The 25,672-nt window shown below is 43.7% G+C and overlaps 1 protein-coding gene across 1 annotated transcript in view; it reads left to right on the forward strand.

Annotated features, from left to right (window-relative positions):
- Positions 1–25,047, forward strand: part of DNAH7 (dynein axonemal heavy chain 7) — a 531,149-nt gene extending 506,102 nt beyond the window's left edge. Inside the window, exons 62-64 of the mRNA XM_056535765.1 lie at positions 970–1,147; positions 3,663–3,766; positions 24,759–25,047. Of these exons, the coding sequence (XP_056391740.1) occupies positions 970–1,147; positions 3,663–3,766; positions 24,759–24,965 (489 nt within the window). The 3' untranslated portion in view covers positions 24,966–25,047. The remainder of the gene's footprint in view (positions 1–969; positions 1,148–3,662; positions 3,767–24,758) is intronic.
- Positions 25,048–25,672: the final 625 nt, after the last annotated feature.

Consider the following 25,672-nt stretch of genomic DNA (forward strand, 5'->3'; position numbering starts at 1 on the left):
GGGGGAGCCTAAGATTGCTGAATGGCTACCCATAGAGATATATGGAGGGTGTGTAGTGGCCCCCGCTTCAGGCGGAGGTTGTGACGCCCCATTCCCAGTGAGTTTTTAGATCACGGGGGGTCCGAGTGCAGCAGCCGGCACACACCTCCATGAATCCCATAGAGATACATGGAGGGGCATTCCGGCTGCCGCGTCATGCGGGGATGGAACGCCCCCTTTCCTGTACATTGCCGCAGCCCCGTACAGGAGATCGCGGGGGGCCCCAGCACTTGGATCCCCCCGCGATCTAAAACTTATCCCCTATCCTTCGGATAGGGGATAAAGTTCAGAGCACTACAGATCTCCTTTAAAGGGGTTATCCAGGAATAGAAAAAAAGAGCTAATTTCTATTACAAATCACTCCCCGTCTGTCTCCAGGTTGGGTGTGGTCCTGCAGCTTAGTTGCATTAAAGTGAATGGAGCCAAGCTGTAAAACCAAACCCAACCTGGAGATAGATGTGGAGCTGTTTTTGAAAGAAATTATCTCTGTTTTTCTATTCCTGGATAACCCCTTTAATAATTATTAGTAAAGGTAATGATTTTATATGTTAGAAATATTAAAACTTTTTTATTGCCTCTGGACAATCCCTTGGTTAGTTGAAGCCTCCTGTTACCTGAGGGCTCACAATAACCACAGGTTTGTAACAGCTTACATATGTGCGTATTGCTACTGACTTTTCCTGGTTTCCTGTGTTAAACAAAGGGTACAACCTCCTAAGCCAGTCAGAGGTTTAAGTGACTGCTGGAGCACTGTTTCAAGTAATAAAAAAAGAGCTAAAAAAATGTTAGGACACCTTTTTTTATTTTTATTAAAAGTTAACCATCTACATGTTATGAGTTGCATGAACATTTAGGCATTGGTATATAATGAAAATATAGATGATTGTATTTCTATTTTTGCATTATTATGTATATTTTTCTTTAACACAGGACTGGTATGAAAATGGAACTCCTCCAGTTTTTTGGCTCTCTGGCTTTTTTTTCACACAAGCATTCTTGACTGGAGCACAGCAGAATTTTGCTCGAAAGTACACAATTCCTATTGATCTGCTGGGCTTTGACTTTGAGGTCTTAGAAGATAAAGAATACAAACATGCACCAGAAGATGGTAAGAAACCATCAATTCTGCTTTATATTCATTCAAAGTGTTGATGGAAAATTTAGTGTTGATGACTAGGTGTTTGAAGCTATCTAAGAAACTTTATTGAATATAAACATTTGTAAGGTATGTATAGTAAAATATTTAAAGTGTTCGTATCATTTTCAAAAAAAATTGTCATGTTACAGAGACATGTCAAAGTGTTGATCGGTCTGGGTCTGTGTGTTCAGATCAACCAGAATTATTGGAACAAGGCAGTAGAAGTCTGCGTTTTGTACTTTTTGCTGCGATATCAGTCTCACTGCAAGGCTCTATTTTCAGTCTAAATGAATACACCACCAGCGCACAGGCTTGCAGGATTAATGCAAAGGCATGTACCTCTACCTAGATCCCACAGCATCAGGCTTCCTGGGCACACATGGTGGAGATTATTAAAAAAATGTGTATATTTTTTCGTGCAAGGACCTTCCTTGCACAAAAATTATGCATTTATTTTTATTTTTTTTTGCCACTGTTTCAATGATAAATACCCCCCATAGTTTTTTGGCCAGCATTTGGTGCTCATTTTGGAGCACATTTTGATTAGTATTTTTAGCCCAAACCAGGGGTGCACCGTAAAGAAAGTACAAATCTTTCCACCATAATTTTAATTTGAGTCATTTCCACTCTTGGTTTTGGCCTAAAAATGACCTCCAAAAAGAGGAACAAATTCTGCCTAGGATGCTACAAGTAAACCTAGTCTTATGGTGCATGCAAGGCAAGGATGTAAAAAAATAAACACTGTCACATAAATTGCATTGTTTATGTCTTACATATGAATATTCAGATTATCATGGGCTAGTACTAGTACAAACATTCCATTTATTTACATAGTTACATAGTTTGTAAGGTTGAAAAAATTCAAGAGTCCATCAAGTTAAACCTAAAACCCTTCTGTGTTGATCCAGGGGAGGGCAAAAATTCCCCATGAGGCTGATGCCAGTTGCCCTTTGACAGAGAAAAAATTCCTTCCCAACTCCAATATGGCAATCAAAATAATCTCTGGATAAACATTCTATCCTTACAAATCTAGTATCCAATCTAGTATCCACTTGTTTAGTAAAATCAAAACCGAATGACCAGGGAGTCAGGAGTTTGTCTGGCGCAGAGAGGAACCATCAGGCAGCCAAGTAAAATCAATGGATTTATTAGATGCAACGCGTTTCGCTGCGCATGCGCAGCTTCATCAGGCATGACAAGGGAAGGCTGGTAACAGATATATATACCTCCAGGAATTAACCATTAGAGTACTTTTTGGAAGAGTTGTTACATAGAATTACATATCCACATATAAATGTGACAATGTATGAAAAATATATAAATAGATATAAATAAATATAAATAGGCAAACAAAAGTCACAAAAATAATAATAAAACAACAATATAAAAGCACAATGCAATCTTATAAACATATATATATAATATAATTATCGCATGTGGTGTGAATATAACACCACAAGCGACTCAAGGAATCACACCGCTTAGTCACTGGTGATTCCTTGAGTCGCTTGTGGTGTTATATTCACACCACATGCGATAATTATATATATATGTTTATAAGATTGCATTGTGCTTTTATATTGTTGTTTTATTATTATTTTTGTGACTTTTGTTTGCCTATTTATATTTATTTATATCTATTTATATATTTTTCATACATTGTCACATTTATATGTGGATATGTAATTCTATGTAACAACTCTTCCAAAAAGTACTCTAATGGTTAATTCCTGGAGGTATATATATCTGTTACCAGCCTTCCCTTGTCATGCCTGATGAAGCTGCGCATGCGCAGCGAAACGCGTTGCATCTAATAAATCCATTGATTTTACTTGGCTGCCTGATGGTTCCTCTCTGCGCCAGACAAACTCCTGACTCCCTGGTCATTCAGTTTTGATTTTACGCTTACCCAGGAGGGCTGCAGTGGACCTTCTTCTATATCTCTTCTGCTCTTAACCTTGTTGTGTGTGGGCGCACAACCAACTTTGGTAAGCGGCTTGGGAATCACCGTCCCCTACCCCCACCTGCAAGATCTACTGATCCCGCACATGAGGCGCCTTCCTCCCTCTCACTTGTTTAGTAAATCAGACATCACAAGATCATGTGGCAGAGAGTTCCATAGTCTTACTGCTCTTACAGTAAAGAATCTCTGTCTTTGATGATGGTAAAACGTTCTTTCCTCTAGACGTAGAGGATGCCCCTTGTCATGGTTACCGACCTAGATATAAAAAGATCACTAGAAAGATATCTGTACTGTCCATTCATATATTTTATGTGCTGCAGAAGAGTCTTTTGCAAAAGACAAAAAAAGTGTACTGTTACACATCATGTTAACTTTCTGGTGTTTTATATAAAGATTATACTAAAGATGTAGGATTGTATTTGTAATGGTACATATACATACACTGTAACAGTTGTTTTATGTATCTGGTAGTAAGTCTATTCCATAATATACTGTAACTGTCTAAATAATGTTTTTTCAAAGGTGTCTATATTCATGGACTGTTTCTTGATGGAGCCCGCTGGGACAGAAAGACAAAGAAGTTAGGAGAGTCTTACCCTAAGATTCTTTATGATTCAGTACCAGTGGTTCGTATAATTCCATATATTTTTATATGTAAACACATTCTTTTTTTACTATTTTTTATTGCTCAACTTTGCTAATAATCTTGATTAAAAATATTATACTGTTACTGCATCCACAACTCATGTGCAGACCTGCGTATCTCCATGGTAACCGAAAACTAACTGTTTAGTGTAGGTTCTCATGTAGTGGAATAATATGACAAGCTCTGCATGTATTACATGCAGATTTTAAAGGGTACGCCACCCCTGGACATCTTATCCCCTATCTAAAGGATAGGGGATAAGTTGTCTGATCGCAGGGGTCTGGCCCCTGAAACCCCCCACAATCTCTGGGTGGCACCACGGCATTCTGAACATTTTTGTTCTGAATGCTGGGTTTGGGCGGCCGTGGTCATGAGCGGGATAAGATGTCCAGGGGCGGAGTACCCCTTTAAAGCAAGTGTGCTGCAGATTTTGCCTATCCATTGCAAAGGGGGACATCTACAGTGAAAACTACCTATATTTAAAATATGCACTGCCGGTGAATTTCCATGTTGATTTTTTTTTTATGTAGTATGTTTTTTTTTTATCATAGTATGTTACTGTAATATGCTGTAAGATTTCCACCCACAAATTTCAAAAGAAAAACTGTAGTGCATCTGCTATATCTCAATATACTCATAGGATGAGTTCACTCACAGTGTTTTGGTCAGTAGTATTAGTCCAAAACCAGGAGTGGATCCAGATTGGAGATGAGCATGCTAAACCTGAAAAACCCTGTCTCACTCAGAACTTTGGCCAAAATGAGGTTCGGAGCACATTAGGAGCCTGGCAACAGCCGGCATATGTTATGGTGCCATTTTAGCATAGAACGAGGACATATGAACACTGAGATGACATCCAGATAGCCCAAAATACTTTGCATCTAGCAGCATGATCTCATGATCACTGGATAGTCAATCATTGCATGCATACAGCTCCCCAGCCAATCAGGAGACATCATAGGGGTGGGTCTAATAGACTGATAAAACTTTAGGCACTATGTTTCGGCCACAGTGCATAGAACAACTGTGGAACTACTGATCCCAGAAAGATTTCACACTACAGTACAGAGCAATTTGAGCAAAATATTGTGCAGTGGGCTGAACTTACTGACCTGCATTATTGTGTCCAGTTGCTGCACTACAAATTCCAGCAGTGTGACTGCAAAACAAGCCCAAAGAAAGCTATTACACTACACACAAAGCAATTTGAGCAAAGCATTGTGCAGTGGCCGTTTATGCCATGTTACCTGTTTTCTTGGTTTAAGTAAACAGGGTATTTCTAGCTGGGTTTCTCCACCACTTGATTACTAGATGAGTGACAAATGGCCTAAAAAAACCTAAAAATATCACTTCAAAATCTTTTTCAATAAAAAAACCAATGTCTGGTAAAGGAATGGTTGGACAAGGACGTGGTAGAGAAAAGAGCACCCCTGCCATGTCCTCTGCCAGTAAGCACGTTGGGGCAAGCACTGTGGAAACCATCCATTTGTCTAAGCCCAGGGAGCAGCAGTCAGTTACTAGGGGCCTGGTGATTGTATCGCCCCCAATGGGTGTGGACCCACTGTACTACTTACCATGAGGTTTTGGGCCAAACTTGGGAGGCGAGTCTAAGTGTTCCCCTGGTTTTCATCCTCTATCCCACTCCAGGATATGGAAGCTGAGCTTCAGCTGCAGGGCAGACATTAGGTTACAGAATACCACAAGAGTGCCACGGTTAAGTGACAACTGACCAGGATTCCCTGGTGCCAAGCATCAGGGATACAGGCGAGTGGGCAAGCTGATACTATAGATGGTATTATCGCAACAATTAAATCTGATGAAGCATATCTGACTTTGTGTGCTGGAGCTGTTAGAACAGCAAGGCTGAGGAGCTCAGATGCAGCCAGGTGGAGCAGGCTTGATTAGCAGACGGAGATGTGGTCAGCAGTCTGGGTCATGCACTGGAGAGTCAGACAGGTACAGAGGGATCAGGCTCAAGGCAGAGTTAGGCAACAGGCTAGGTCAGGAATGCAGGAACACAGACAGATACCTTTGCTGTATAGTATACAATATTGCCCAGGTACCACAGGAAGGGAGGAGTACTCATATAGATGGTGCCTGGCAGGGATTGAAGGAGAACAGGAATCAGGGACATGCATAAATTCTCAGTTATAGCCTGTGCAGTCGTGCAGCCTTTACGGACAGAAACTGTCGCCTCTTGCTACAGTGCAGAGTAATATGGAGGGAGAACCGAGCATATGACTCAGCCAAGGCAAACAGTGGGACATGCAGCACCACCTTGAAGTCAAGGAAGTTCTTCAAATTCAGGCTCTTCAACTGTAGGGATGAAGTGGTGGAGGAAGGAGTTTAGAAGAGTTAGGTATCCAGTGAGTAGAAGGCAACCAAAGTTTTTAGGAGACGGATTTATTCGCTCCAAAACTTAAACTGTCCCATAAACCAGAGAGCAAACAGGGTACCTTCATGCTGATGTTCTGGGAGGAAAGCCAGACCTTGACACCAGGAGAAAACAGAGAAAGTGGTCTTCATCTGGTGTCTGCATTTTTCTTCATACAGGACACCACCTGAGAGATAAAGTCCTTGATCAATCTCCAGATGCGGAGGAAGTCTCTGAATGAGACTAGGTACAGTAGGTACCTTAGAGGTCACTGGTAAAGGCAAAGGGGCACAAGGATGAAGTCCATAAACAAAGTAGAAAGGAGAAGAGCCAGCAGATTCTCCTGAATGGCTGTTGTAAGAGAATTCTGCTCATGGCAGGAGATTGACTCAGTCATCATACTGTGCAGAGACTACAAAGTGTTGCAGATAGTTGTCCAAGATCAAGGGCCATTTTTAATTTTGATTTTACCCATGGCAAGCAAATTTTTGGCCCCCCATCCCCCACACCCCCGCCCTCCTGCCTGACCAACCGAAACACACTAACAAACATACACTTACAGACACACATTACAGACGTACACTTATAGACACACACTACAGACAGATACACTTACAGACACACTCACCTGGCCGTCCGTGGTTTCTTCTTTCCTGCGGTGGCCAGGACTGACGCGCCACGTCGGTGACATCCTCCTGCTCGGGTCTGCAGAGACGTCGCTTGCATGATGTCTCCCGTCAGTCCCGGCCTCAGGCTCACTGTTTTAAAGGCTGCAGCTCCACTTTAGAACAGTGAGCCACAGCGCAGCAACAGGGTCGGCCCTACCTGAACCGGCGGCAGCAGCTAGCTGCTTTAGCGTGGGGCTAAAGGGCTAGCTGCTTTGGGCCCCCAGAAATGACACGGCCTAGGGATACTGCCCCTTTTGCCCCACGTTAAAGACGGCCCTGCCAAGATCTAAACTACTCCCTTAACTTGCCAATTTGACTAAGGATGGTAACCAGAGGAGAAATCTAACTTGACCTCAAGTAGCCCATAGAGTGCTTGCCAGAATCTGGAAGTACTGTAAACTGTACTCTTAAAAAGAAGTAGACAATGAAGGTGAAAAATGTGTTTTATGAGCAGACTTGCCAGTTGACTAGCCGAAGGCATCCTGGAAGCAGAATGTGTGCCATCTTTTCAGCAAAATGTGCCATCTTTGAAAATATGCCTACCACTAACCAAATTACAAAACGGACTGTTAGGTCGGTGATGAAGTCCATAGCTATGTGCTCCCAGTGGACTTCAGGAATGGGTAATGGCTATAGTAAGCCAGTAGGCTTGGTTCTGTAGACCTTGTTTCGGGACGTGCAGGCAGACATGAACTCTCAGAGATCTTTAGGTAGAGTAGGACACCAGTAGTGATGGGACAGCAAGTCAAGGATCTTACGAACCCCAGGATGACCAGCAAGTACAAATTATTTCCCTCTTTGCAAGCAGAATAAAGATCTTCCCTGAAGGAATGCCCTTAACCTGTACTGGGGACACAGAAACCAGATATTAAGGATCAAGGGTGTGTTGAGGTTCTTTTATCTGGTATGCCAGGTCAAAGGAACTGGAGAGCGTGTCTGCCTTCACATTATTATTCACTGGTCAGAAATACAGGAGAAAATGGAATCTGGCAAAGAAAAGTTCGCAATGGGCCTGATGAGGGTTTAGTCGCTGTGCAGACTGCAGGTATGGGAGGTTCTTGTGGTCTGTGTTTATCACTACTGGATGCAGCACCTCCTCTAGAAGATATCTCCATTCTTCTAAGGCCATCTTGACAGCAAGCAGCTGTATGTTTAATCTGACGAATAACATTAGTACTCTTTAATCGACTAGTTGTAAGAAGATTACACCAAGTACACGTCCGTCGAAAGGTCATAGATGTTTTTTTAGGAACACGATCCATTCATAAAATGGGTCAATGTTTTTCTAAAATGCTACAAGTAGAAGGGAGAAGAGTTATAATTAAAAGTAACCACCCATGACCTTTCGTTGGGCCCGTACTCTTCTTGTGCCTAGTCGATTAAAGAGTACTAATGCTATATGTAAAAATAAACATACTGGTATGAACACAAATATAATAAAAAATAATATATGTAAAGAATAATGATGGCACTCACCATAGGATGAAGAAACGGTAATACAACATGGGGAAGAAGGACGCCGTGGGCGTCATAGCTATTTCGTGCGCTAGGCGCACTTCTTCAGACCACTCCCCCATTGCCATCAATGCCGGTGTGAAATACCTGTCAGTGACGTCAGTGGGCGTATGCCTCCATTAATACACCATAGAACAAGTGAAAAAACAGTGCAAAAAAAAAAATACACAATGCAATAACCAGTATAGGACGTCATATAAATATGCTTAAATCCACTTTATCATTCATGCCAGCTGGACCCTGATCACGCATGTGCAGGATCCACCTCGCCTCCTTCTGCTGCAGCCTGCGGCGGATTAACAGTTCGGATGATAGCTTTGTGATGCACAAAGACTAACCCTTAGAGGTTACCCTTAAGAAGTCATAGATGCTGCTTTTACATGAGCAGCATCTATAGATCGCGTTGCCTTGGTAAAAAGAAATAAAAAATACAGACGAAATGACCTTTACCAGAAAAATGAGTCCGATTCCCAGAGAGAAGAATCCACCTCTGACAGGTTTTCCTTTGTATTTGACTTCAGTCCCTTCTCCAATACAATCAAAAAAGCCATAAAGTAGAAAATTTGTTCCTTACCTGAAATTTTCTTTTCCTGAAGTCCGTAGGTGGCACCGAATGGGTTAATGCTTCCCAGCTTACCCGGAATGAGAGCAGTTGCTAGCAATATAATCAAGACAAGTTAATCACTTTAGCTACACCCTAAGTGCCTCTATAAGAACATTCAATAAACACACAAACCACGTATCGTATGCAGCAATAATATTTAATGGGTGGGTAAGTTGTGCCGCCTACGAACTTCAGGAAAAGAAAATTTTAGGTAAGGAACAAATTTTCTACTTCCTGTACGTCCTTAAAGCGGCACCGAATGGGATTTGCAAAGCAGTAAACCAAAAATAATAAAGGGAGGGAATCAGCAACTCATGGCACTTTGAAGAACGCTCAAACCAAAGGCTGACCCCTCGGACGATGTTACATCCAGTCTGTAGTGCTTGACAAAGGTATTTGGTGAAGACCAGGTAGCTGCTTTACAAATTTGATCCATGGGTACATGGTACCTTTCTGCCCAAGATGTGGCTGTTGTGGGCTCCTAACAAAAGAGGAGATTGCTTGTCATCCAACTCATAACAATGTTTAACCACTTAAGGACCTAGGGCATATGGATACGCCTTGACGTCCTGGTACTTAAGGACCCAGGGCGTATCCATACGCCCGTGGGAATTTCGGTCCCCGCCACGCGCCGGGCGGGGAACGGGCAGGGGTGACTGCTGATTTCAATCAGCAGGCACCCCGTGCAAATGCCCAGGGGGGTCGGCGGTGAATTCACACTTGCGATTTGCGCCGATTCCGGGTCGTACGGGTCTGAGACACCCACGATCCCCCTGTAGGCATAGGAGTGAGGTGGCAGGGTTTCCACCCCTCCTATCCCTGCTATTGGTCTGCTATTGATCGTCAGAGGCGACGACCAATAGCAGACCAGGGGCGGGGGGGTTAACTTTCATTTTCCCGTCCTGCCCACCCACAATAGGCGGGGCAGAACGGGGAACCGAAGGGGATCGGGCGCCGACGTCCACTTACCCGTCCGGAGGCTGCGGCGACGTTGATCGGCGGGCGGTGTCACGTGCGTCTGAAGAGGACGGCTGCCGGGATCCTACGGAAGCCGGTAAGTAGATCTGGAGGGCTACAGTCTGAGACCGTGGTCTCTAACTGTAGCCCTCCAGATGTTGCAAAACTACAACTCCCAGCATGCCCAGACAGCTGTTTGGGCATCCTGGAATATGTAGTTTTGCAACAGCTGGAGGGCTGCAGTTTGAGACCACTATACAGTGGTCTCTAATCTATATCCCTCCAGATGTTGCAAAACTACAACTCCTAGCATGCCCACATAGCTGTTTGTTGTCTGGGCATGCTGGGAGTTGTAGTTTTGCAACATCTGGAGGTCCACCGTTTGGAGATCACTGTGCAGCGGTCTAAAAACTGTAGCTCTCCAGATGTTGCAAAACTGCAATTCCCAGCATGCCCAGAAAGCAAACAGCTGTCTCGGCATGCTGGGAGTTGTAGTTGGGTACCTCCAGCTGTTGCATAACTACATCTCCCAGCATGCCCTTCGGTGATTAGTACATGCTGGGAGTTGTAGTTTTGCAACAGCTGGAGGCACACTGGTTGGAAAATATTGAGTTAGGTAACAGAACCTAACTGAAGGTTTTCCAACCAGTGTGCCTCCAGCTGTTGCAAAAGTACAACTCCCAGCATGCACGGTCTTTCAGTACATGCTGCTAGTTGTAGTTTTGAAACAGCTGGAGGTTTGCCCCCCCCATGTTAACGTACAGGGTACATTCACATAGGCGGGTTTACAGTAAATTTCCTGCTTCAAGTTTGGGCTGTGGCAAATTTTTCGCCGCAGCGCAAACTCCTAGCGGGAAATTCACCGTAACCCGCCAGTGTGAATGTACCCTAAAAACACTACACTACACTAACACCTAATAAAGGGTAAAACACTACATATACACCCCTTACACTGTCCCCCCCCCCCCCCAATAAACAATTTAAGACGTCTTGTACGGCAGGGTTTCCAAAACGGAGCCTCCAGCTGTTGCAAAACAACAACTCCCAGCATTTCTGGACAGCCACTGACTGTCCAGGCATGCTGGGAGTTTAGCAACAGCTGGAGGCACCCTGTTTGGGAATCACTGGCGTAGAATACCCCTATGTCCACCCCTATGCAATCCCTAATTTAGTCCTCAAATGCGCATGGTGCTCTCTTACTTCGGAGCCCTGTCGTATTTCAAGGAAACAGTTTAGGGCCATATAGGGGATATCGCCTTACTCAGGAGAAATTGCACTACAAATTTTGGGTGTCTTTTTTTCCTTTTACCGCTTGTGAAAAGGAAAAGTTGGGGGCTACACCAGCCTGTTAGTGTAAAAAAAAAAAATAATTTACACTAACATGCTGGTGTTGCCCCATACTTTTTATTTCCACAAGCGGTAAAAGGAAAAAAAGACCCCCAAAATTTGTAACGCAATGTCTCTTGAGTACGGAAATACCCCAGATGTGGGCGTAAAATGCTCTGCGGGCACACAACAAGGCTCAGGAGTGAGAGCGCACCATGTACATTTGAGGCCTAAATTGGTGATTTGCACAGGGGTGGCTGATTTTACAGCGGTTCTGACAAACGCAAAAAAAAAAATACCCACATGTGACCCCATTTTGGAAACTACACCCCTCACCGAACGTGACAAGGGGTATAGTGAGCCTGAACACCCCACAGGTGTTTGACGAATTTTCATTAAAGTTGGATGGGAAAATGAAAAAAATTATATTTTTTCACTAAAATGCTGGTGTTACCCTAAATTTTTCATTTTCACAAGGGAAAATAGGAAAAAAGCCCCCCCAAATTTGTAACCTTATCTCTTCTGAGTAAGAACATACCCCATATGTGAATTTAAAGTGGTCTGCGGGCGAACTACAATGCTCAGAAGAGAAGGAGCGCCATTGGGATTTTGTAGAGAAAATTTGTCCGGAATTAAAGGCCACATGTGTTTACAAAGCCCTCATAGTGCCAGAACAATGGACCCCCGACACACGTGACCCCATTTTGGAAACTACACCCCTCACGTAATGTAATAAGGGGTACATTTAGAATTTACGCCCCACAGGTGTCTGACAGATTTTTGGAACAGTGGTCCGTAAAAATGAAAAATAAAATTTTTCATTTGCACAGCCCACTGTTCCAAAGATCTTTGGGTTGTAAATACTCACTGCACCCCTTATTAAATTCTGTGAGGGGTGTAGTTTCCAAAATGGGGTCACATGTGGGTGGGTCCACTGTTCTGGCACCACGGGGGGCTTTGTAAACGCACATGGCCCCTGACTACCATTCCAAACTAATTCTCTTTCCAAAAGCTCAATGGCGCTCCTCCTCTTCTGAGCATTGTAGTTCGCCAGCAGAGCATTTTACGTCCTAACATGGGGTATTTTCATACTCAGAAGAAATGGGGTTACAAATTTTGGGGGTCATTTTCTCCTATTTTTCTCCTAAAACTGCATTTTAGTAAAAAAAAAAAATTTTTTTCATTTACACATCCAACTTTAACGAAAAGTCGTCAAACACCTGTGGGGTGTTAAGGCTCAGCGGACCCCTTGTTACGTTTTTTGAGGGGTGTAGTTTCCAAAATAGTATGCCATGTGGGTATTTTTTGTTGTTCTGGCACCACAGGGGCTTCCTAAATGCTACATGCCCCCAAAAAACCATTTCAGCAAAAGTTGCTTTCAAATAGCCAAATGTGACTCTTCTCTTCTGAGCATTGTAGTTCGCCCGCAAAGCATTTTACGTCCTAACATGGGGTTACTAACTCAGAAGAGATGGGGTTACAAATTTGGGGGGGCATTTTCTCCCATTACCCTTTGTAAAAATTGTAAATTTGGGGGAAAAACTGCACTTTAGTGAAAAAATTTTTTTTTTCATTTACACATCCGACTTTAACGAAAAGTCGTAAAACACCTGTGGGGTGTTAAGGCTCACTGGACCCCTTGTTACGTGCCTTGAGGGGTCTAGTTTCCAAAATGGTATGCCATGTTGGGGTTTTCTGCTGTTCTGGCACCATAGGGGCTTCCTAAATGTGAAAAACCATTTCAGCAAAATTTCCTCTCCAAAATCCCATTGTCGCTCCTTCCCTTCTGAGCCCTCTAGTGCACTCACCGAACACTTGACATACACATATGAGGTATTTCCTTACTCGAGAGAAATTGGGTTACAAATTTTGGGGGCATTTTTCATCTATTACCCCTTGTAAAAATTCAAAAACTGGGTCTACAAGAACATGCGAGTGTAAAAAATGAAGATTTTGAATTTTCTCCTTCACTTTGCTGCTATTCCTGTGAAACACCTAAAGGGTTAACACACTTACTGAATGTCATTTTGAATACTTTGAGGGGTGCAGTTTTTATAATGGGGTCATTTATGGGGTATTTCTAATATGAAGGCCCTTCAAATCCACTTCAAAACTGAACTGGTCCCTGAAAAATTCCGATTTTGAAAATTTTGTGAAAAATTGGAAAATTGCTGCTGAACTTTGAAGCCCTCTGATGTCTTCCAAAAGTAAAAACACGTAAATTTTATGATGCAAACATAAAGTAGACATATTGTATATGTGAATCAATGTATAATTTATTTGGAATATCCATTTTCCTTACAAGCAGTGAGCATCAAAGTTAAAAAAAATGCAAAATTTTCAATTTTATCATCAAATTTTGGAATTTTTCACCAAGAAATGATGCAAGTATCGACAAAATTTTACCACTAACATAAAGTAGAATATGTCACGAAAAAACAATCTCGGAATCAGAATGAAAGGTAAAAGCATTCCAGAGTTATTAATGCTTGAAGTGACAGTGGTCAGATGTTCAAAAAATGGCCGGGTCCTTAAGGTATATTTGGGCTGGGTCCTTAAGGGGTTAATTGTATCCCTGATCCACCTCGCCAATGATGATTTGCTCGCCTTCTTTCCTCTTTTGGGCCCTTGGAGGAATAGACCTTCCGACTGTCTGAACGTAGATGTTTTATGTATGTCATCAGAACTCTCTTGACATCTAGAGAATGAAGTGTGTCGTTGTGCTCATTCTTTAGAACTGGAAGAATAATCTCTTGGTTGAGGTTAACTACTGAAGAAACTTTGAGCAGAAACCCCGGCATGGTTCTCAGAATCACAGCATCAGAGACAATTCTTAAATACGGCTCCTTAGACGACAAAGCTTGAAGCTCCCTAAGCCTTCTGGCAGATGCAATAGCCACTAAGAACAGACAATTGAAAGACAGCCACTTCCAGGTTGCTTCCTCTAATGGCTCGAACGGATGACCACACAGACGTTTTAGGACTAGCGGGAGATCCCAGGAGGGAATAGGATTATGGAACGTAGGTCTAAGCTTATTAATGGCCTTAAAAAACCTGGAAATCAATGCTGATCTAGAGAAGGCTCCATTCAGATATGAATTAATTGCCGTGAAGTGAACCTTCAGGATATTGGGTTTTAACCCTTTCTGGAACCCCTCCTAGAGAAACTGTAGCACTGACAAAATCTCTTCAAAGGAACATTCTTTCTGCTGACACCAGGCCAGAAACAGAGACCATACCCTAGCATAGGTTTTTAGGGTAGCAGATTTTCTGGATGCCAGCAGGGTATCAATCACTTCCTGAGAAAGACCCTGGTTGGTTAAAGCTCTTCATTCAAAATCCAGGCCGTCAGCTGGAGTCGGTGAAGGTCCGGATAAAACGTTCCTCCTTGGACGAGCAGGTCCTTGATCTCCAGGAGCTTCCAATAATGACCCTTCGATAACCTCAATGCGATGGGTAACCAGGCCATTCTTGGCCAGAACGGAAGAATTGCTATTACTTTCACCTGTTCGTCTCTGATTTTCTGGAGAACTCTCGGTATTAACGGCATCGGGGGATAGACATAAATGAAAGTCTGGTTCCAGTTGAGCTCCCACTCTCAGGGCTCCCACTCTCCAGGGTTCACCCTGTTCCTGCTGAGCCAGTCTGCTTGAACATTGTTCACTCCTCTTATATGGACCGCTCAGATGGATAGGAGATGAGATTCGGCCCAATCCATGATGCGAGCGCATTCTGCTTGCATCCGGTGACTCCACGTCCCGCCCTGCTTGTTTAGATAGAAAACTGAGGACATGTTGTCTGACTGAACCAAGACTGCCCTGTGGTGAATTTGAGGCTTGAAATGCATCATGGCCTTTCTGACCGCGGTAAGTTCCTTCAGATTCGATGACATTGTTAATTCTTGCGGCGTCCAGGATTTCTGTACCCATGTGTCCCCCACATGAGCACCCCAGCCTGAGGCTTCCGTAGTGAGGACTATTTGATCTAGACTCTGGAGAGAGCTGCCCGGGAGAAGATGTTTCGGAAGAAGCCACCACTTGAGATTCTGTTTCAGGGATGCCGGAACATTGACCACTGTATCCAGAGAGTCTTGTGACTTGTTCCAATTACTTAGAATGTTGTCTTGAAGCTGTCTGAAGTGCATCCTGGCCCATTGGACTGCCTCTATAGATGAGGTCATCATCCCTAGTACCTTCATGGCTTCCCTCAATGAACAAGCCCTGGATGATATTAGATTTTGGACGGCTTTTTTCAAATTCTCCACTCTCTGATGAGAGATAAATAGACGCATCTTCCGAGTGTCTATGATAAAGCCCAGGTACTGAATTACTGTGGATGGGACCAGAGATGACTTTTTCTGGTTGACCAGAAAACCATGGGCTTTCAGAAAGTGAAGAGTGATGCTGAGGTGGTGAGTGAGAAGTTGTTCTGAAGGAGCTTGGATTAACCAGTCGTCCTGATACGGGGTGACAGAAATCCCTTGAAGACGGAGAGCTGCAGTGAGGACTACCACCACCTTTGTGAACACGCGTGGGGCTGAAGTAATGCCGAACGGTAGGCAGGTGAACTGAAGGTGCTGGATGTGATGCTGATGGGAGATTGCAACCCTGAGGAATTTTCTGTGTGCCGGAAGGATGGGGATGTGCAAATAGGCATCCTGAAGATCTATGGAGGATAAGAAATCCCCTTTCTGAATGTTCAAAATGGCAGATCGAATCGACTCCATCCTGAACTTCTTTTTCAGGATGAACTTGTTCAAGAATGAAAGATCCACTACCAGTCTCCAATCCCCCGATGACTTGGGAACTGCAAAGATTGGAGAATAAAGGCCTTTGAACCTTTCCTCTACAGGAACCTCCTCCAGTGCGTTCTTGAAGATAAACTGATGCACAAGACTCCTTATCACAGGATCGGAGCCTTTGTTCACAAGGAATCTTTCCGGTGGAAAAGATCTTAGTTCCAGCGAATAGCCTTTGGTAACAATGTCTGTTACCCAGGCGTCCGATGACGTCTTCCTCCAGGTGTCTGAAAAGTGCCTCAATCTGCCGCCTACTGGCTCTTCCACGGTACTTATGGTGTCATTGTTTGTCCTTATTGAAAGGTCTTCCCTTAAAAGCTCCGGCGTCAGACTTCTTTTTGAAGTCCGGTTTCTTATTCCTATGAAAGGAATAACTCCTCTTGGGAGAGGCTCTAGACCTGCCATAATACGGTCTAGTCGGCTTCTTCTTGTTAAAGGGAAAATGGGCATCTTTCTCTTCATTGAAAGATTTTAATATCTCCTTTAGCTGGGGACCAAAGATAGAAGAAGTTTGGAAAGGTAGACCCACAAAGCTGACTTTTGAAGAGACATCTCCACCCCACTGTTTAATCCACATAGCTCGTCTTGTGGCATTTGACAGGGCTAGGATCCTTGATGAAAACTTCAACACATCAATGGGGGCATCACAGAGAAACTCCGAGGCCAGTTTCATGGCCTCTACTCTCTTCCAGAGACGTTCTCTGGAAACACCTTCCTCAATATCCTGTGACAGTTGGCTAAGCCACACTCTTAATGCTCTGGCTACAGGAACAGACGCTGAAGCTATTTTTGCTGAGGAGGATGCTGATAAGTACACCTTCTTCGCAAAACTGTCCGCCCTTCTATCCAATGGATCTGAAAGCCTAATGGATTCCTCCAACGGGAATAATGACTTCTTTGCCAGCCTGGCAGCCGCCAGGTCTAGCTTAGGGGGCTCCTGCCACTCTGCACAGACTTTGGGATCTAGCCTGTATGTAGATTTGAATCTGGCGCCCGCATCGGTTTTCTTCTCTGGCTTGTTCCAGTCTTTCTTAACCCAATCTGAAACAACTGGATGTGAGGGAAACAACTTAGCTGAGACCGGAGGAAAATAATAAAGTTGATCTTTCTTTGATTTGTGAGAAATATCTTTCTCTTATTCAACCGTTTCCTTCACTGCAGACAGCAATTTCGGAAACTTCTCCTTAGGAAGAAGGTATAAGTCCTCATCTAATTCATCCATGATGACGTCCAAAGAAGACCCATCCGACGAAGAAGCTCCTGAAGCCGACTGTGAGGATATAGGAGAAGTGCGCTTAGTTGCCTTCTCCTTTCTGGCTGGTACAAGTGACTCTTTTAGCGCTTTAAAGGTATTGGTCATCTCGCCTTTAAACCATTTTAGTAAGGCACCTGGTTGCATGTCCTTTGGATTCTGACAAGCATCACATATGCCCCGCTCACAATCTTCAGGCAAAGGTTGCTGACATTCTGCACACACATTGTGCTTAGTCTTCCTCTTTGCTTTGCCTCTATGAGAAGACATTCTGAGGAAAAAAATGCCATATAATTAGTATATATAAAAAAATAACATATGCTAATGGAAGGAAAGCCAGAAAAGAACAGTGTTCTCTGATACCTTACAGGGCCCAAGAGATCTGCTGCCTTGGCTGAGGGCAACCAGACAGAGATCTGGCCCTGTTTAAATAGTCACGCCCTGAATGCTGCATTCGGACATGCGCGCATGGCGCATGCGCGATGGGCCTCAGAGGCATCCGAGTCGCAGCGCCATCTTGGAGTCCCCCAGAACTAACCTGCTTTCCTAGCGGCATTAGGAACTGAAGTCGCAGGCCCCGCTCACCCATCGGAACTTCACCGTCTGGGTATGGCAGCTGACGGTTCGCGGATGAAGAGTAGGATGCACTGGGGGAAATTTTACCGTGGTCTTCTTCTGAGAGGCAGCGGAGGGAACAGCTGAGGGACCGGCAGTAGCATCCGGTATACGGCTGACCCGGCCTCAGAACTCAGGAAGCCCCGAGTATGAGGTACTTGTCCTGATCCTCTTCCGAGTGAGAGAGAAAAAAATATGTGGTTTGTGTGTTTATTGGATGTACTTATAGAGGCACTTAGGGTGTAGCTAAAATGATTAACTTGTCTTGATTATATTGCTTGCAACTGCTCTCATTCCGGGTAAGCTGGGAAGCATTAACCCATTCGGTGCCACCTTAAGGACGTACAGGAATGATAATTGGTCACTTCTTTAAAAAGACCCGTTACTAATTAGTCTGACTCAAAACAGACCTGTGATAGTCTTCAGGAAAGTGAAGAATATAGGCAATTTACTCACAAATAGTTGCTTTGTGTCTGAAAAGAATAAGAGTTCAGATTGGCTCAGTGGTTTGGCACCTACGGGAAACCACTGTTGTGGGAGTTGTAAATGGTGTCCTCACTTGAAAAAAGGAAAAAAACTTCGTTAGGTGGACCTGAGGTAGTAGTGAAAGATCTTATTACCTGTTTTACCGACCACGTGGTGTACGGAATCCCTTCTACATAGGGAGCACTATACGCCCCATGCACACTTGTTTCCGTGAGCACGTACGATCGGTGAAAACATCAAAAGGCTGCCCGAGGGTTATATGAATGAAGAACATAAGAGCAATACCTCTGTCTTGACGTTCTTTGGAATCGAGAGAGTCTATGTCGTTGCTGGGGAGATAGAAGGAAAGCGCTGCTGCAGAAGGAGGCGAGGTCGATCCTGCACATGGGTGCTCAGAGTCCAGCTGGCATGAATGATAAAGGGGATTTAAGCATATTTATGTGACGTCCTATACTGGCATGAATGTGTTTTCCCTTGTATGTTTTTAACTCTTTTTTTTTTTGCACAGCTTTTTCACTTGTTCTGTTGTGTATGGAGGCATATGCCCACTGACGTCACTGCCAGATATTTCACACCGGCATTGACGGCAGTGGGGGAGTGGTCTGAAGAAGTGCGCCTAGTGCACAAAATAGCTACCCTGCTCACGGCGTCCCTCTCCCCCATGCTGTAATCTGCCGGTTGTCACGAATAAAGTATTACCGTTTTTCATCCTATGGTGAGTGCCATCATTACACTTTACATATATGTTCTGCACTGGTTTCTGGATTGAGCACCCCATTGAAGTTTATATGGACCTTAGTGCCCTTGGGTGTCACATGCCTGTTGGTAGGATTGCTGCGGAAGCTGTGCCGAGCGCTTTATCTATAGCACCATAATTAAAAATAACTTATAATTTTTTGCCACTCAACGTTGTAACAAAAACCGGATGCTTATGTTGTGCCTGGATTCCTAAACATGGTGTTAAATCATTCCATTCTCATTTGATGGGTGAATTAATTACTATGAAAAAATAATACCTGTTCTTCCTCTTTTGTAATTTATTTACTGACATGTAAATGCGGTGTTCAGTACATTGGACGTACAAAGTCTTCATGCTCGCATGAATAAGCAATTATTTAATATTGGTGCCAAATTCACGCAGAACAGTATGTCACAGCAATTTCCATCTGTGTGATTGAGTCATATCTGAACTATACCCTAACCGAATGCATCAAATAATCAACAGAAATCCTTTAGAATTTTTTTAGAATAAACACACTTTGACTGGAGGGATTGAACGAAATCATTGAAAGAACTAGTGTTCAATGTGGGCTACTTATAGATTATTTATTTATTTTGTTTTCTAAAAACAAACCATGGATATTCATTGTATTTTGTTTTGATTTAATATTGGGTGTTTCACTTTCAGTACACTTGTCATTTCTGTTTGAGTGACGTGTCTCTTTACTTTCCTATTTATTGTAATCCTGTTCTTTTATGTTCAAGCCTAATTAAAGGACTCTTTTTTTTTTTTCCAACAATGAACCTATTGAACTTTTTTACTTAATAACAGTCAAGGGAGGGGAAACAGGAAGGAAGGGTTGTGCTCAAGGGGACAATACAGCAGAGAGGATAGAGGGATTACCAAAGCTATATAGTGGAGGATGTCCGGCCTCCGTTACCGCTGTCCCTCCAGATCCAAACTGATAAGAAAGGAATCTTCCCCAGAAACACACTTTTCAAGCTTGGCATACAGTTTATTTTCCCTCAACCACTGTAAGACGAGGCACACTTGCTTCAGGTGATTGGACAAGGCGGGAGAGTAGATGAGAATAGTTCCCAGATATACCACTACCCATTTGTACAGCAAGTCCCGGAAGATGTTGTTCACTCATACAGGCCATCATGAGTGTTGAACACCGTTTTCCACTTTTATCTAGTCACACATATACTTTATGACTGGGCACCCACCTACCTCAGTGGTTTAATTGACTTTGTAAGGCTATGTTTACACTGTGTTTATGGCTTCTGTTATTATGATTTTTTAACTCCTTGGGGACGAAGGGCGTATGCATACCCCCTCGCGTCCCGTCACTTAAAGGGCTAGTCCAGTGGTGAAAAACGTATCCCCTATCCTAAGGATAGGGGATAAGTTTGAGATCGCGGGGGGTCCGACCGCTGGGGCCCCCTGCGATCTCTCTGTACGGGGCCCCGGCTCTCTGCCCAGAAAGCGGGTGTCGACCCCCGCACGAAGCGGCGGCCGACACGCCCCCTCAATACATCTCAATGGCAGAGCCGGAGATTGCCGAAGGCAGCGCTTCGGCTCTGCCATAGAGTTGTATTGAATGGGCGTGTCGGCCGCCGCGTCGTGCGGAGGTCGACACGCCCCCTTCCCGCGGGCTGTCGGGGCTCCGTTCAGGAGATCGCAGGGGGCCCCAGCAGTCGGACCCCCCGCGATCTGCAACTTATCCCCTATCCTTAGGATAGGGGATAAGTTGCTCACCACTGAGTCACCACTGGACTACTCCTTTAAGGACGGAGGGAGTATCCATACGCCCTCGGCATTTCTGATCACTGCCGCTCGCCGGGCGGTGATCGGACCGAGATGACTGCTGATATCTATCAGCAGGCATCCCGGGGCAATGCCTAGGGGAGACCCCCCATGTCGGCGATCGCAGCAAATCGCAGGTCAATTCAGACCTGCGATTTGCCGCGATCCGGGCAAATTGGGTCACTGGTGACCCGATCGCCCGGAAAATAAGACTGATCGGAGCTGTCAGAGCCAGCTCCGACCAGCCTAAAGGATAGGAGCGAGGTGGCAGTGTTGCCACCCCCTCCTATCCCCTGCCATTGGTCTGTCAGGCTGACCACCAATGGCAGGAGGGGACGGGGGGGTTAGAGTTCATTTCCCCCGCTCTGGCCACCGATCGGAAGTCGGTGCAGAGCGGGGGGAACACGGGCGGCGAGGAGGGAGCATGGTCCGGCTTACCCGGAACTTCGGAGGCGGCATCCCGGAGCAGCGGCTGCAGCAGGAAGAGCGGCGGCCGGAAAGTGCGGCGGAGAAGGCTGCAGTGAAGATTGCGATAAGTGATCTTCACTGTGGCCTTCTAAAAGCTGCAAAACTACAACTCCCAGCCTGCCCACACAGCCAGAGGCGGTCTGGGCATGCTGGGAGTTGTAGTTTTGCAACATCTGGAGGGTCACAGTTTGGAGACCACTATATGTGGTCTCCAAACTGTAGCCCTCCAGATGTTGCAAAACTACAATTCCCAGCTCGGCCAGACAGTCAGGGATGCTGGGCATGTAGTTCTGCAATATCTGGCCCTTCAGATGTTGCAGAACTACAACTCCCAGCATGCCTGGACAGTCTAGGCATACTTGGAGTTGTAGTTTTGCAACATCTGGAGGGCTACAGTTTGGAGACCACTACTTAGCGGTCTCCAAACTGTTCTTCCCCAGTTGTTGCATAACTACAACTCCTAGCATGCCCAGACTGTCCAGGCATGCTGGGAGTTGTAGTTGTGCAACATCTGAAGGGCCAGATATTGCAGAACTACACGCCCAGCATCCCTGACTGTCGTGCTGGGAATTGTAGTTTTGCAACAGCTGTAGGCACACTGGTTGGGAAACACTGAGCTAGAGTCTGTTTCCTAATTAAGTGACTCCAACCCGTGTGCCTCCAGCTGTTGCAAAATGACAACTCCCAGAGTGCAATGACAGGCCTTACATGCTGGGAGTTGTAGTCTTGCAACAGCTGGAGGCACATGGATTGGTATCACTGAGCTAGAGTCTTTTCTAACCAGTGTGCCTACAGCTGTTGTAAAACTACAACTCCCAGCATGTACGGTCTGTCAATGAAAAACGTCTTATACGGCAGTGTTTCCTAAACGGCACCTCCAGCTGTTGCAAAACCACAACTCCCAGTGTCCTGACAAGCTGGGAGTCTTGCAACAGCTGGAGGCACCCTGTTTGGGAAACACTGCTGTAGGGTTTTGGTGGAGACAAGCCCTTTCCTTGTAACCGGGTCCGCCCCTATTGCAAATTCCTTATTCAGGCCTCAAATGTGCATGGCGCTTTCTCACTTCAGAGCCCTGTTGTATTTCAAAGCAACAGTTTAGGGCCAAATATGGGGTATCTCTGTACTCGGGAGAAATTGCGTTACAAATTTTGTGGGGACTTTTCTCCCATTACCCTTTGTAGAAATGGTAAATTTGGCAAAAAAAACTGCACTTTAGTGAAATTTTTTTTTATCATTTTCATATCCGAATATAACGAAAAGTCGTCAAACACCTGTGGGGTGTTAAGGCTCACCGGACCCCTTGTTACGTGCCTTGAGGGGTGTAGTTTCCAAAATAATATGCCATGTGTTTTTTTTTTTTTTTGCTGTTCTGGCACCATAGGGGCTTCCTAAATGTGACATGCCCCCAAAAAACATTTCAGCAAAATTCACTCTCCAAAATCTCATTGTCGCTCCTTCCCTTCTGAGGCCTCTTACTGCGCCCGCCGAAAACTTTACATACACATATGAGGTATTTCCATACTCGAGAGAAATTGGGTTACACATTTTGAGGGCTTTTTCTCCTATTACTCCTTGTAAAATTTCAAAAACTGGGTCTACAAGAACATACGAGTGTAAAAAATTTAGATTTTGAATTTTCTCCTTCACTTTGCTGCTATTCCTGTGAAACACCTAAAGGGTTAACAAACTTACTGAATGTCATTTTGAATACTTTGAGGGGTGCAGTTTTTATAATAGGGTAATTTATGGGGTATTTCTAATATGAAGGCCCTTCAAATCCACTTCAAAACTGAACTGGCTCCTGCAAAATTCCAATTTTGAAAATTTTGTGAAAAATTGGAAAATTGCTTCTGAACTTTTAAGCCATCTGATGTTTTCCAAAAGTAAAAACATGTCAACTTTATGATGCAAACATAAAGTAGACATATTGTATTTGTGAATCAATATATAATGTATTTGGAATGTCTGTTTTCCTTACAAGCAGAGAGCTTCAAATTTAGAAAAATGCTAAATTTTCAAATTTTTCATAAAATTTTAGAATTTTTCACCAAGAAATGATGCAAGTATCGACAAAAATTTACCACTAACATAAAGTAGAATATGTCACGAAAAAACTATTTCGGAGTCAGAATGAAAAGTAAAAGCATCCCAGAGTTATTAATGCTTAACGAGTACCTGTCATCATCTAAACTTTCCCTGATCCCCCTTCCCATCTGTCCCTTTCTCTAACTATGCCTATCCCTGTGTTTATTGAGGTTTAAAACGCTGTGGAAATACCTTTTTTTTATCCCTCTTCATTAGCTCAGGAGCACTGTCTTTCTGAGGGGTGGAAGAAGGCGGGTCCTGGCAGGCATGATGTCACATGAAGCCTGGCTGGGGCTCTGATTCTGCCAGTCTTCCTGTATGCTGCTCTCCCTCTGCAGCAGTGTTTCCCAACCAGGGCACCTCCAGCTGTTGCAAAACTACAACTCCCAGCATGCCCAGACAGCCAACAGCTGTCCAGACATGCTGGGAGTTGTAGTTTTGCAACAGCTGGAGGCACCCTGGTTGGGAAACACTGCTCTGCAGTGTGCATACAGACTAAGTACAGGGTAGGGACAGCAGCCTGTCTCTGTCTCTCACCTGTGTCTCTCTGCACTAAAAAGTCAATGCTGAGAACCAGGGGCTGAGGGAGCAATTACAGAGGCAGTGATTAAGATGAATGTCAGGGAGGGGGGGCACAGAGCAGGGAGTGCAGTGAGATGATACAATGTATAAGATAACGTGTGGTGAGGGGCAGGGAGAACACAGAGCAGGGGGGAGGGGGAGGTGACTGGCTGTTATATGAGAGGCATGTGCAGGCTTGTAGCTCACAGTACTGAACTTCCGGTGGAAGGACCAGAGCCATTTCAGCATTAGTCCTAAAAGCTTTACACTTACTATGAAAAGCATAGAATGCTGCTTGCAGACCAGGCATAGAAGAGTGACCCCTAGTGGCCAAAAGTATAAAATGAAAAAACTGGTATAAATATTAATATTTTTTAATGAAGATATATTACAATATCTCTTCATTAATGATTATGAACAACATATTAAAAGTTTTTGTTGATGACAGGTGCTCTTTAAAGTGACAGTGGTCAGATGTGCAAAAAATGCTCCCGTCCTTAGGGTTATAATGGGCTCCGTCCCCAAGGAGTTAATCATATTCAACAACTCTTTTTCATACTTAACATAGGTTTGTTAAATGACATACAGTGAAGATGGGGCATTTCATTTGTGTCTTTTGAGAAAACACATTTTTTATTTTTTAACTATTACAACAAATATTGTAGTATTCTATACATTTCTATTACTGTAGAAAACATTAACACATTTTAACAACATTTTTCTTTGGTTACAGATGTGGCTTAAACCTTGTAAGAGATCAGAAATTCCACAAAAACCAAGCTATCTTGCACCAGTTTACAAGACCAGCGAAAGAAGAGGGACATTATCCACTACAGGACACTCAACCAATTTTGTTGTTGCAATGACCCTACCATCAGACAAACCTCAGGAGCACTGGATAGGGCGCGGAGTTGCATTGTTGTGCCAGCTTAACTCTTAAAAACATTTCACTTTCAGTAATTGTTTTACCTGGAATCTTTTGAAACATTAAAATTTTACCGAAACAACATAACCGAATAAAATACGTGTTTGAGAACATTTTATTTGACATTTAAAAAAAAAAGTTAATGAATGTGAATTAACCCCTTCCCTATTAAAAGTTTGAATAACCCCCCTTTTCCCCCCAAAAAATATATATGTAAACAACAATTAACATGTGTTATTGCCACGTGCATAAATGTCTGAACTATAAAAATATAACGTTAATTAAACTGCATGTTCAATGCCGTATGCGTAAAAAAATGCCAAAGTTTAAAATTGCATATTTTTGGTCAATTTGCATAACCTAAAAAAATTATAAAAAGCCAATAAAAACTACAGATCATGGCACAAAAAAATGAGCCCTCACACATCCCCATAAAAAAGTTATAGGGGTCAGAAGAGGACAATTTTAAAAATACTAATTTAGTACAAAAAATTATAATTTTTAAAAAGCAGTAAAACAAAATCAAACCTATATAAGTTGGGTATCATTATAATCGTATGGTCCTACAGAATAAAGAATGCATGACATTTTACTGAAAAGTGCACTGCGTAAAAACGGAAGCCCCCCCCCCCCAAATGTTACCAAATGGTGTTTTTTTTTTAAAATTTTGTCCCCCAAATAATAATTTTTTTTTGCTGTAGATTTTGTGGTTAAACGATTGA

The sequence above is a fragment of the Hyla sarda genome, chromosome 8 (assembly GCF_029499605.1).
Source record: "Hyla sarda isolate aHylSar1 chromosome 8, aHylSar1.hap1, whole genome shotgun sequence".
Lineage (NCBI taxonomy): Eukaryota > Metazoa > Chordata > Amphibia > Anura > Hylidae > Hyla > Hyla sarda.